Source organism: Nipponia nippon, unplaced genomic scaffold, assembly GCF_047370975.1.
Source record: "Nipponia nippon isolate SJK-2023a ecotype South Korea unplaced genomic scaffold, ASM4737097v1 scaffold_10, whole genome shotgun sequence".
In the NCBI taxonomy this organism is placed as follows: Eukaryota; Metazoa; Chordata; class Aves; order Pelecaniformes; family Threskiornithidae; genus Nipponia; species Nipponia nippon.
The window spans coordinates 4,773,717-4,787,853 of record NW_028262291.1 but is presented as its reverse complement, the minus strand read 5'-3'; the positions used below and the strand labels follow the sequence as shown (position 1 = coordinate 4,787,853).

The window sequence follows — 14,137 nt, the reverse complement described above, 5'->3', positions numbered from 1 at the left end:
CAGAGAACGTATTTAAGTACATTTATTTTGATTTCCAAAGGTGTGAAGTCAACTGCTACCCAGCACTCGATTTCCAACACACTATTTATTTATTCTAGAGTAGAACTAAAGAAAAAAAGTTTCTTTGGCTTTTGAAGACCTTTAACAAGAAGAAACAAAAGAAATAAACAATAATAAAAAAAAAACCAACTTGAAGGAAATTTCCCCACCTTGACTGCATTTCTGGTTGTGCTTTGAACTGATGCTGCGCAGCTTGCAGGGGCTGTTGGCACGGAGTCTGGAGCGAAGCCGGCACCTGCTGCTGCAGTAGCCCGACCTGGCACTGGGATGGAGGCCCTGCTTGCTGGGACACTGGGGGAGGAGGTTGCTGGGATGGATGGTGTTGTGGTTGCTGTTTCTGTGGCTGCTGTTGCTGTTGCTTGTATCGAGATAAACTGAAGAAAAGGCCCAAGATCGCCTTTAGATTCCCATTCCTGATTTCTGTAAGGCAATGTTCAGAAGTCACTCGTCAGCCACCAGCTGTTTCTCTCTGACAGTACAGCGGGTCAGCCACTGCACTCTTCACACCGCGGTCTCAACTCAGTTCCTTTAGGATATGACAGGCTTTCTGCACATCTAATCAGCATTACAGCTGATTACCAGTGAGCACCAACTACAAATAACTAACTAATTTCTCCCCTGAGGTGACTGCAGAATGTCTTCCATTTCTGCTATAGTTTGTGTATTAACACCATTGTGCTTAAAAAGATAGTTGCTTTAAATAGTTCCTTTAAACTAAAGTAACCCAAGCAAAAACCCTGCAACAACAAGTGTATTAAGAACATCACGCTGTAAATGATTTCTCAGTCCTAAATTTGCACGAGGAGGAGAAGCTACTCAATTATCACACAGTATTATATCATTTCTGGAATATCAGACTAATTGTTTCCACTAAGAAAATCTGATGCAAATTTTGCACTAGAAAATATGATTATTGGGTGAAATAGCTGTATTAAACCAGATAATTACCAGTTTGATACTATCACAAGCCGATAAAGAGTGGATACCCAAGGTACCTAAAGATAGCTTGACAGTGAATGAATAAACAGTTCAATTCCTAAAAGTCATCCTGTTCTTCCATGCAATATCAAATGCGAAAATGTAAAACCAAACAGAAATACGAAGATAAAGCGGTACCAGAACATACAGTTAACAGCTGTATTGTAATTAACATACAAGAGCGCCAATTCAGTCTTGCAGACAACCTTAATAATGTACCATGACTTAATTATTTAGCATGTTTAATTTCCTAAATTAAAAAAGTGAATTAAAAAAGCTACATTGAACTTTTGCATGCACTGTATAACCACTTGAAGTAATAAAACTTGCTGTTGCCCTGTGCTTCTACATCTCTCTACATGGATTAGGGCAAGGGGGAAGAAAAGGACATGTAGCAAGACAGTGGCCAAGCACAAAAAGGAGAATCAGAATTTTAATTTCTGTTCCCAGTTCTGGCTGAAAGGTTGCTCTGACTTTGTAATGGGCCCTGCTCTACCCTTTATTCCCTCTCCCAGCCACATTTCTGCTCCCATTGCTCATCTTTGCTGTGTAACAAGCTGCTGTTCTTAACCCCAAACCCTTTACCCAGCAAATCTCAGGCTCACAGCTTAAAAATTTTGCTCCCCTTTCTATACCAGCTTCCAGCTTTGGTCTCCTTGTCTATCTGTGCCTCAATCTACCTTTTCTTTCTAGCCGCTAATTTAATTTACTTTCTTTCTTGGTTTTGTTTTGGCCCACGCCCATCTCCTCAGCAACTCCTAGACCTTATCTAAGTGGTCCCGGTCATCACCCAGACCTAGGGCATTCCCTTCCTTTCCTCTCCTACTTCTTGACTAAATTTCCGTACCCGTTTTTTCCTCCCTGCAGTCTGGCCCCTCCACCAGTGCTCTTTCCCATCACCACCCCTCTTCCCTTGTTTAAATAATTATCAATCCCAGGGCCCCTGAGCAGCTATTTTCTGTCTTCCTTGGTTTTCTTAGCCAGTTTTAGTCTCTTCCTGGACAGTGGGGTCCCAATGAATCCTGCCGGTCTCCCCTTTTCCCAGTCTGCTCCTGCTCCCATGCAGTGTCATGCCACAAACCCAGCCTCCTCCCACTGCCATCAGCATCTGCAGCAGGCAGGTTCCTTCTCTAATCTGCCTGTGTTTAGCTAGGGAGGACACGGATAGAAGTAGACAATAAAGTAAAACAGACACAAAAGACAGCAAAGCACAATAAAAAGGATCTCCTTATCTTCAGTAAAGAACTCAAATTACTCCTGGGAATTGTAAGGCAAGTAGCACTTAATCACAGGCCGAAGCATAACTAAACAGAGCCAGAGGCACTGGGAAGCTTAACTGCGCAAATACAGGCCAGAAGATAAAAGAAATTACCATGGGTCTGCATGTTTAAACTTAGCAAAGCTCTATGCAATTGGACTTGATTTCAATGTGAAGTGAGAGGCAATTATAACAATAACCCCACCTAAACCCTGCTGATTTCTATGTCTGTATGTCTTCTGCTGTATCCATCAGAACAACAACCTGCTTTTGACATTTTTCTGAGGTGACCAAAAAACAATAATCAAAAGAAAAACACCTTTAATGAGTTTCAAAAGAAGCAGTCTCTTTCCCTCTGGGTTTTAAGCAAAATATTTCAAACAGGACTTTCAGAGGTAGTTTTGTTTCTCTTATCTCAAAGACAGGCTGAGGTAATTCACCTGGCAGTTTGCCCCTGCACTTTGTACAAAAAGAGTATTTCAAAGAGTACTGCAGCCTCGCTGCACTCTGCCACCAGCGCAGTCTCACCCGCGTCCTGCCTTAAGCCCCCTCCAGTCCCTGCGTCAGCTTAAAGGTGCTTATTAACTTAGGCAAGGACAGGCACGCCACCCACCCATTTTGAATCTGGAGCCCAAAATGATTCGTCTTGTATATTTGAAACAAACACTCTAGACATTTGAGAGGAAACTGGAATTCGGTTTTCAGGGAATCCACACAAATCTACCCTTTGGAAATTTCCATACTGGAATGTCGCCATTACTGCTTGTTTCATCTACAGCTAGAACTTCCACCACTGTAGCTTGCCAATCACCCTCCTCTGTCTTCACAAAAATACGCTGGACTCAGTAGAAATTAAAAAAAAAAAAAAAAAAGTTCAGGACAAAGAAAAGGTAAAGAATGAAATTTCTGCAAATCATAAATTACTCATTATGCACAGAATACAGATCAAAGCAAACCAATGAAGAAGAAAAATGGTCTGTCACTTATTTAGTCCAGCTTGTTTGCATCTGAATCTGTAAAGCTTATTTTGTATCTGACTCCGTAAAGCACGTGGGACTAGAAAAAACAGAACTAGTTTACATGGACTAGACTGGTTAGCCAACCTGGCTAGCAGGAGTACAAATTAAGAATCACTGCACATTTCTTAGCTTACACCTGTCCTGCCAGAAAATCGGGCTATTGCATATACGTACTATTCACCCCTAAAGACAGCAGGTGCCTGCTTCTGTCACTTTGCGCTAGCCTCTTATGGTTGACCACTGAGGGATTCTGCACGCAGTCCCCATCAACCCTTCTTAGTTCATTTACAAGGTGAGACAAGATGGTCTGCTGAATGGGACAAAATGAAAAAGACAGGCAATTCTGTCCACAGTGAATGATGGGAGAGGAGAAAAAGGGCCAAAATAATTACAAGCAGGTCTGAACTTAAGACAAAATGCTGAGAAGTAGATATACTTCACCGCAGATCCAGGACACATCACGAAGTACAGACAGACAGACTCAACCTCAGCCAGCACATGCTCTAGGCTGGCTGGCCTCTAAGTTGACTTTAGGGATCCAAAGCTACCAAAACAGCTCTGGGATGAACTTTGGAGACTCTACTGAGGAATGTGATCTCAATATGAACAATATTGAGAATTTCGTAGAAACGAGGAAGGGAAAGGCAAGAAGGAATTAATTCCCACCACACACACTAGATCTGCAGGCATTTTTTGATAATTAAAGAGTAATTTTTTGAAGACCGTATATCATTGCATTCAGTGTGGTATCATCAAAATCTGGCAGCATGGTAAGTGCCCTACTCAGGTATGCTTAAAATAGCGCTGTGGGATATTTGTGCTGTGGCAACAAAAATTCCAGTGGATGAACTGCAGAGTGTGCATACCGAAACTCATGTACCTACAGAAGCGTGAATGTCATTTCAGAGGCAAAAGTCTAAGCTGAACCATGGTTGTTCCAAAGTCTAGCAAGACATTTTCTTTCATCACTTTATGGTTTCATGATTTGCTCAGCTGATTGTTATCCAGCCAATCTGTTACCCAGAAGAGGTGCAACTGCTATCTATGACATCAATTTGACTTTCTACTGCACATTTACCTTCCCCATAATCTTCAAAATCTTGTCAGCGAGGAGATATTGTGTGAAGGGGGGAAACTTAGCTGGGCAGCTGCAATTCCAGGAGTCTAAAAAGCCAGCTTGGCATGGAAACAAGTTTAAGAGAACGGGGAAGGAGAGGCAGCTCAAAACGATGGACAATAAAAAATTGCAGCAAGAAGGGAAAAGAATTTTCCAGCATCCCCCGTAGTTTTCTTTAGTAACTACAAATGGAGATTTTAGGATTTAAGAAACTTTGAGAAGGGAATGCCTTTTTGGCTCCACGTTGCTGGGGAAGAGGGCCTGTCTCTAGCATAGCATGATCACCATCAGTGATTGCAGATCCTTAGCATCTTCACTGTATAAATCAATTAAAAAAAGACTATGTCTAAGTGGCACGCACATATCAAAGCAGGAATTTTTAAGACTGGAAGGATATGATACATGAAGTCCCACATTATTTCAACATTCAGGAGTTATCCAAATTCCAGTTTTGAATCATTAACTTCCCTCCATGCTAAAACTGCACTATTGAAAAATACCTGTTCTCAGGCAACCCAGGAGAGACTTCAATGTTTATTCCCATTTGGAAGCAATAACAATCTTCTGCTTCCTCCTAGATGAGGATCTGCCAGTGAAGTAAACAAAGTTATTTGCAGTTGACCTAGCAGGTCTTGGCAACTTGCACAGAAACACGGGCTTGCTTGGTTATGGCACTCCTCATTTTAAGTGATTATGTGTTCTCTTTTGTTCAGCCTCCTTTCTCAGCACAGTTAAGGAGTGACTAAGAACAGAAATTTAATTTATTGTTGAATTCAAGTCTTTTAACTTCATTTTATAGAAAAATATTCCTTCCCTCCCCCCTCTCTAGCTGTCACTTTTCCTTCAGCATTAGTGATGGAGCCAGAAAATGTTCTTATTCCTATGTTGGCAGCAAACATTAGTGGTCTCTTCTTAGCTTCCTTATGATTTAATATGTTAATTCCTAGACAGTAAAAAAGAAAGGAAGAAATACAAAATCAGCGAAGCAATGGGATAACCTATGTCCTGCTAAGTCTGCCTTGTGATTTGACGGGAGAGCAACGAACATTAATCACGTCGTCCCTTCCCCAGTGCGAGCAACACTACACTGCCAACTGTACACAGAGACAGTCTTCCCATCAACTAAACTGCTATTTTTCTTAGAATTTGCATTGTATCAAGACAGGTAAATAATGTGACATTTATTACATTTTTACAATATTTACATATCATGTCAAGGTCGAAATTGGCTTTTACTATGGACTCGGTTGCCTTTTCTTTTTAACCATTTCCTGGTAAACAAACTTTCCACTGTTCGAAGTTTTAGCTCATACTTTCTTTTCTTGACATGAATCCTTCTGATTATAACGGAGCTATCGAGGCACATAATGCAGGCAGTACTTGGGCTGACCATATTAAAGCTTCTCTTTGGAGGAAGATATTTGTTACTGGTGTTCTAACCCAGCTTACGGATACACCACAGGAAAAGAGAGCTAACCTTCAGCCCCCTCTTCTCCGACTAGTTGTGGTAACGGCAGGTTAGAAATTAGAAAAACGTGTGCTATACATCTGATACTTTGCTTTCCACACTTACAAACCACCTCAAACTTAGTGAAATTACATTTCAAATACACTTTTTCAAGTGGCTTGTAAGATCCCATACACTAAGATGAGGTAGTGGGCTTCCTTTCAAGAACAGCAACAAATTCTTTAAGCTATTTTCCAAATTGTCAAAATGGAATTTTAAACTGTAGTTTTTTTAAGTTTTTAAAAAATAATAGCTTTAATTTCATAGTACTTTTAGGAAAGTTTTTATATCTTTGTAATATTTTTTAAATGTGATGTACATATATAAAACTTGTGTACATGATGGTTTCACCATAAAGTTTGTCCACAGTGGTTGTCTGGAATACATTTCATCAACATCATTTACCATCAATAAGGGAAAGTGTGCTTCAGCTAAGATTTTAAACCATGATCATAACGTGCACGGTGTTGGCTTTTGGATCTGTGACTAAAAGAGCGTTGGTCAGGCGCCAGTGTTTAGGCTCTCGCTAAGCAATACTGGCACGGTGTCAAGGCCACCTCTTCTCCCCACACTGCTTTCCCCCAGTCTGCAGGCTGGGGGTGAGCCAGAAGCTGGGAGGGGACACGACCGCGACAGGTGACCCCAACTGCCCAAAGGGATACGTCATGCCACATGACGTCATGCTCAGTAATAAAAACAGAGGTGGGTGGCGGGAGGGCGTTGGGGAGGTAGCCGTTGCCTGGAAATGGCTGGACACCTGTCTGGTTGTGGGAGGTGGTGACCGATTGCCTTTGCACGCTTATTTTGGTTTTCTCTTCCTCTCTCCTTCACGCATTAAACCACCTTTCTCTCGACCCGTGCATTTTCTCACTTTTGCTCTTCCTATTCTCACTAGTGCTTAGCTGCCGCCGGGGTCAGCCCACCACACCTACACATCCTTTCCTGCCGTCCTTGTTGGAGCTATAGGATTCCTTCAGAGGAGGAACACACAGCTTTAAACACAGAGGCAATTAAGTTATTCACACACAAGCGAACATACATGCATGATTTGATGATATAACCTCCTCCTCAAAACTGAGTTTGCTAAGAGACCTAGTCACCAAATCTAACTTAAAGTCTCACCTGGTGCCACACATCCAATTATTTGTTCTGTGAAGCTCTGAAGGAGATGTCATATAATAGCAGTTAATAGCAGTTAAACAGCTTCTGAGCCAAAAGGTACCGTACTGCCTGACATAAATCATGGGCTGGCATAAAGGAATACAGCACGCTGAGTCACGTTGGGTTTCAGAAAAATTCTGGTGCTCTTCAAAAGCAGAGCGATTAATTAGAGGTCAAAATATCTTTTTTGTTTTGGGTCAAAACATTTGGATTTTATTGTTTCATGCATTTGGAAACAAACTTCAAAAAAAAACCCCCAAAACTTTCTTTTTTAAAGAAAAGAAAGCCGGATACTTCTTCAGGTAAGAGAATAAATGAAAAATGAGGAAACACATTTCTCTCTCAAAAGGCAAACAACCACCAGCAGTTCACTTTAAATATCTGTAAAATCTACACTCTGATCAATGTGCCAATTATAGAACTTACATGAGAAATTTCTGGTTTTTAACAGAAAGAAACAAAAAAGCAACTGTATTCTAATTCAGTCTCATTGATTATTTTTACAAGTCAGCGGTGTGGATATTAGATATATATTTTTACCTACCTTTCATACTGAGGTGGGGAAAAAAGGAGTAAAGATTGTCAAAAGTTTAATTATCCATATTAATCTTCCATGACACTCCGTGTGCTGGTTACAATCACAAGCAGTAATTCGGGTTCCTCATTTAAAATGAAATTTTAAACGATCGATTGACTCACCTTCTGCTGACAGCCCCTGTATGTTAATTCCCTTAGCAGCCAAGAAACTCAGGCACGCATCTATGTTTTCAATCTGTTCAAGAACAAACAAACAAACAGGAGACACAAAAAGAAAATGCATTGTAATAATTGTTTACTCTTGTCTCCTGCCACCCTTTATTGCACTCAGTCTTTGTATCACATAAAAAGTCCCTTTGCTCATTATGTGGAAACCATAATATGAAACCTCCTCAGTTACTACAGTCCTAAATTGCTCGAGTATTATGTGGGTCGGGACTTTCTGTTATTTGTACTTGCATGAAGCAAGTTATTTAATACTCTAACCACGAAAGAGGATCACTACATATCTTACTACAGGGTCAAGGATGTTATGCCAGGATTTTAAACCTACAATAAGTATAACAAACATGAAACCGAAAATAAACATGGAAGCCACATATGCTTGAGAAGGCAGATTGCCACTTGCTCTTAAGTGGACAGCTGGCAAAAGTTTCCAGCCACAAAAGCAGTCAAATATAAAAACTGTAACTGGAAACCTCAGCTGGAATCCAAAAAACGATCACTCGCGACATCCTCCGCGTGTCAGAAATGACAGGCAACCCTGGTCGCTCACTGTGGGGCAAATCCTGCCCTTCAGAGAGATGGTACAACAGCATTAAACTGCACAGGATAAAACGAATTTTGACCAGGTAGGGTCTTCTGCACAACAAGTCTGACTGTTAGTGACTACAGCTGCTATATACAGACTGCATTCAAACCCTACCCAACAAAGTGAACTCCAGAAGAGCTGGACGAGTTAGGCATTCTTTCCCCCGTATCTCAACATCATGATAGAGATCTTGCAGTAGCTTCACACCTAGTTTCCCACCAAGCTACCACCAAAGCTCTGCTGTCATATTCAGAAGACGCAGGGAGATGCCAGCCCTCCCTTCACCCCACTGCACTTCTATGCAAAAGCCTACACTTCGACACCTACGCTTCGACACCTCAAAAAGCTGCAAGGAACTACGTTTTAGGAAATATCACGTGTTTCATGTGTGGTTACACAGAAGACTTCTGGATGATACCACCGAGTAATTTTTGCTTTTATCATGGCAATCAGTAAGTGATAAAATAGGGTCTCCACGTTTGAATGTCTTGCAAGCATTAATTTATTAATTCCCAAAACATTGCAACCAAACACTGCTTTCACTTCATAGATAAGAAAGCAGACAGACACCAAGCCCCACACTTGCTATCACTTAACTACCTTCCTTCTATGAAGTCTGGAGACATCAAAAGGGAACGTGAAAGATCCAGCTTCCCTGTCAGCTCCTGCCTGCCCTCAAAAAGATATACAAGTGAGGGCTGTGCGGCATTCCGGAGGCTGAGCTCCCAGCACCTGACCTGCGCTTCCCATCCTTCTCAAAGTAATAAAGAAGTACAAGGCAAGCTGCCAGAAAACCTCTAGCATGGATTCCTCTCAAGGTACTTTCATTTATTGTCTATAACAGTAAAAACATTGTCAACTGTTGGGGGGGGGGGGGGGGGGAGTTATTGGCATTACCTAACTGTGATTTCAACAATTATAAACACTGATACACTCTAAGGTTTTATCAACCTCATACTTTGAGATATACTATATCAAAGTATACAGACTATATAGTATACTTATAGTATAATATATAGTATACTCAAATATATATATATATAGAATGCTATATACTTCCAAACCCAAATAGATACCAAAAAATACATTTTCTGTAATGTTCAGACCTTAAAGCTTGTAGCAGGGTGCAGTTCAAATATGATACAACAGTCAATCTCTACCTGTTTCCTTCCTCAGTGCTCAACAACCCTTTCGAGTTTTCAACACAGCTCTTCTATTGAGGTGGTTTGGGACTTTGCCGGAAAGCCAAAGTTTACCTTTTCAAGAACAAACACCACACAAAAGCATCAATCCGTTTCTACCACCTGCACTTAACAAGTCTTCTTCATTCCAAGAACGTTTCCAGTCTTCCACAGCTGTGGGTAGATTTCTCCTCTCCTAGTAAGGAGGATTACTAGGTATGATTACTTAGGTTAGTGAGTCAAGAGAAGCAATATCTCATCTCAACTCCAGATCTGCAGTCGTAGAAACTCAAAGTAGTTCTGTCAGTCCTGCTTTGCTTCTCTTCCCAGGTCCCTTATCTTTGCTCAAACTCTCCTTTAGGACAGAGTGACCACAGGGTTAAGATTTACTTCTGGGTAGCAAGTTCCTCGTCCTGCCCTCATTCTTGGTGCTACATAGTCCTTGCCGACTTCCTAATCTCATGCTCATTGCAGAGCCGATTCAGATTCACAGAGTACCCTTTATAATCACTACCACCTCTTCCCTGGGACAAAGCCCCAGTTTTTACTGAGTATTTTAGCCACCTAATGAAGATACACGGCTCCCGTGCCCAGACTGATGGATGACTCCCCAGCAGAGCACTAATGCTTGAGATGTGTATCTGGAACACAGGTTGAGTGACCTTGACCTCGCTGCTTTGGACACACGGGCTACCTTGCCACGTCAGTTGTAATGCCTGGCTAAAGGCTGTAAAAAGCAGGGGCTTTTTAGTGCTATATTGACATAGAAAAAGAATGAGGGGGAAAAAAATATACAGTAATATAAAATGCAGAAGAAAGACTGCAGGAAGTGGACTACCAAAAATTTATGATTTTACATAGATTTACATATGATTACATATGATTATTTTACATACGATTTTGCAGTCAAGAACTCTTAAGAATCAAAACATTACAGAAACAGGATAATATCCTATTTCAGTACTTAAAACCAGGCATGATGAAATAAAGAGGTAATAACAGAGGCTTGCAAAAACCAACCACTTACATTCAGAAAATAAAGTACTACAATAAGATCCTACAAGGATGTACAGCATCGCATGCACGAGGAATTCACTAAAAAAAAACACTACCGAAGGACAAAAAAGCATCAATGATTCTGTTAACATTTATGCAGTATCATCTGTGATACTAACAATGTTACATGGCAGAATGACAGGAATGTCAGCAATTAGTTGATTTTGAAGGAAAAAGAGAGCCCAAAAAGGAAAACGGAAAGAAATCTGGGGAAATTCAAGAAGAAAGTGAAACGCAGAATGCAGGTCTATAGCTGAAATGATTAAAACTTAGTGTTGATAGGAATTCAGGGTGCTTCCCACACAATGACTGGCTGGTGGCCCACAGAGAAGCGACGTGAGCCTGCTGTCCAGCTCCAGGGGAAACGGGCTCACACTCACTTGGCACTCTGGAGTCTCATGAGAGGCAAAAGCCCCGAATGCTTAACCAGGGAGCTGTCTTCTAACCCCCGAAGTGCCAAAAATGAAAACAGGGATGTTGGGATGTGTGAGGGAATCACTGATTTTCCTATTGTAAAAACCGAAGAGAAGAAAGCTACTGAAATCTTCATATGTCAAATAGCTTAAGGCGTGAATACTATTTTGTGGCCACTGGCCTGAGTGAAGAACCCTAAGCTTGGCTGAATTAGCCTAACGCATCAGAAATCACATTGCTTGTTTAAAGAGAAGCTTTTCCAACAGTGTAACGTTTAATGAGTTTTCACCTATAAAAGCTTCAAGGAAGGATTCTGTCTCTAGCCCCTGCTATATTAACATAAGAACTAACTATTTATAATCTGCAAATATTGTTTTATGGATAAAGATCCCCCAGTGCATACAGGGTTGGAGACAGCAAGCTATTCTGAAGTAGTAACATGGTAATTAGACCATTTAAATGTGTGTACCTAGGATAGAAGTGAAGTTCCTGGATAGATCTTGGCTAAGGAAAGACCTAATGACCCTGCGTCATGGTAACTTCCGACACAAAGTACAGCTGCCTCCAAGAAACTGCAGTATTCAGCAGCAAATTGTCACTGAGGCTCTACAGGCCCTTTCTTGGCCAAGTCCACATCTTGTTTAAATCCTTCAAGCAGATGTGAAAAGACTGGATTTGCCAAAGGGGAGTGTATATTTTCTTTTTCACTGTGACCTACAATTGTTTTTTGGCTGACAATTCTGATTTCTCATTTGCTTTGCCAGCAACGTTTACCACAGCAGAAGCGAAGCAGGAATGATAAGTTGGATGCTCTCGTTTCCTGCCTACCCAAAATAGGGGAAAGCTGTGCAAAAGCAGAAGGAAAACCAAGGACGGACATCCACAGTGATTATCCCACTCAGACACATAACCAGCAGTGTCCAAAACTGAGCCTTGCTGTGCTGGTTATGGCTGGGATAGAGTTAATTTTCTTCACAGTAGCTAGTATGGGGCTATGTTTTGGGTTTGTGCTGAAAACAGCGTTGGTAACACAGAGATGTTTTCGTTACTGCTGAGCACTGCTTACACAGAGTCAAGGCTTTTCTGCTTCTCACCCCACCCCACCAGTGAGCAGGCTGGGGGTGCACAAGGAGCTGGGAGGGGGCACAGCAGGGACTGGTGACCCCAACTGACCGCCGACGCCACATGACGTCATGCTCAGCATATAAAGCTGGGGGAAGGAGGAGGAAGGGGGGGACATTTGGAGTGATGGCATTTGTCTTCCCAAGCAACCAAGCCCTGCTCTCCCAGAGATGGCTGAACACCTACCTGCCGCTGGGAAGGAGTGAATGAATTCCTTGTTTCGCTTTGCTGGCGTGGGCAGCTTTTGCTTTCCCTATTAAACTGTTTTTATCTCAACCCACAAGTTTTCTCACTTTTACTCTTCTGATTCTCTCCCCCATCCCACCGGGTAGGAGTGAGCGAGCGGCTGGGTGGGGCTTAGTCACCAGCTGGGGTTAAACCACAGCACTTGCCTTGTTACACTTCCTGGCCAAAACCATCAAATGAATTTGCAATTTTGAACTGCTGCACATAAACTCTTTCAGGTATAGTCAACTATGAAAGCACATAATCAGTCTCACACCCTATACAACAGGTATTTATTCTGAAATGTCCTTAAATGCCAAGCGAGGACAGCTGAGCCTTCACCTGAGGGGCTGCCCACCTCTGGAGGCTCCTCTTCCTTTCTTATAATTAGAAGATGATACGAAAAATTAAAAACCCATAGAATTAAACTTCTGTTCAGACATCACATATCAAGCGTCACAGCTCCCGTTCTCATATTCACAGAAGCAAAATGCACGTTTCCATCAGCCACCTGAAAACTTCCTCTGAACATGAATCTCTGGGTGGCATTTGCTACCTGGCAAGATAGGAGCAGAAGGCATCATGGCTAAGAAGTACTGCACTTGCAAACACCAGACCAGCCTGTGGAAGCAGCAGTTGCTTTGTTAGACCAGTAAGACCATCAGCCTCTTGCTGGAAAAGCAGGATTAAAAGCTAGTAGTCACACATATTTATTGATTTCTAAGTACTTTTGTAAAGGCCATCATTGCATATCATCGTTTTCATTCCCACCAGACCTGCACACTCCTCGTTCCTTCCTAGCTTCTACACACACGAAACTCAAGTACACATCCCTCTGTTCTCAAAAGTACCCTACAGTAATTATGCATTTCCGACAACACTGGCCACCGGACCGACACAAGTTTTTGCACTTGTCATATAATAGCAATTTCAATTTCTATTCTTGTCAGTGCTAGAACAAAAAGGAGTCAGGAAACATGCCCTGGCCTGTACAAGCAGAATAGAGCACGCCAGAAACAAAACAACCCCAAACAAATATCCCCATCCTGGAGCCTGTAAATGGAGACCCATAGGTGGGCCCTGATATATGTTGAACGTTGACTATATCAGACAAAGACTTGAATATAGAAACTGTCTACAGCCAAAGCCGTCCGTCCCACTCTGCCAAGTCAAATACACAGGGTAAACTATAACTAGTGCTGCCCTTGTGACAGATACAGATGTTTTTCTTGAGCAAAAATCAGAATTAAACTTACTGTGGGTGCCTTCACTTAGAAACCATGGGAAGTTTCTCATGTTATGATGCAAGACCTCTGCCCCCAACTTTTCCAGTGATAGATGTGGAGTTTTTATGAGCTTATCCAGAAAACCCACTACTTATATTGAAACCAGTGCTTTCCATTTAACTTGAGGCTCCATGTTATGTCCAGTATTTTAGTTTTCAAAGGAGAAAAAGAAGATTGATTTCGCGTGAAAGTTTTTAAAGTTTCACAAACCCTTATGCAGTATTCCAGCAGACTTCACATACAATGTAGAAACAAGGAAAGAGCCTAACACAAGCTGTTTTCAGCAAGCTGTTTCTTAAGGCAAAATCTATTCCTTGTCTGTATTTTCAGATCAAGCTTTCGCACTCAATATTTTTATATTATAAAGTTTAGGAAGAACCTTAAAAATCTTAAGTCATTACATTG

The 14,137-nt window shown here is 41.6% G+C and overlaps 1 protein-coding gene across 3 annotated transcripts in view; it reads right to left on the bottom strand.

Moving 5' to 3' along the window:
• The window catches only part of LOC104009496 (neuron navigator 2), a 233,440-nt gene that overhangs the window by 134,166 nt on the left and 85,137 nt on the right, over positions 1-14,137 (bottom strand). For all 3 annotated transcript variants that reach the window (XM_087742978.1, XM_087742988.1, XM_087742993.1), the window contains exons 4-5: positions 7,800-7,872; positions 210-480 (exon numbers count right to left, since the gene is read on the bottom strand). In XM_087742978.1, coding sequence (XP_087599104.1) covers positions 210-480; positions 7,800-7,872 — 344 coding nt within the window. The remainder of the gene's footprint in view (positions 1-209; positions 481-7,799; positions 7,873-14,137) is intronic.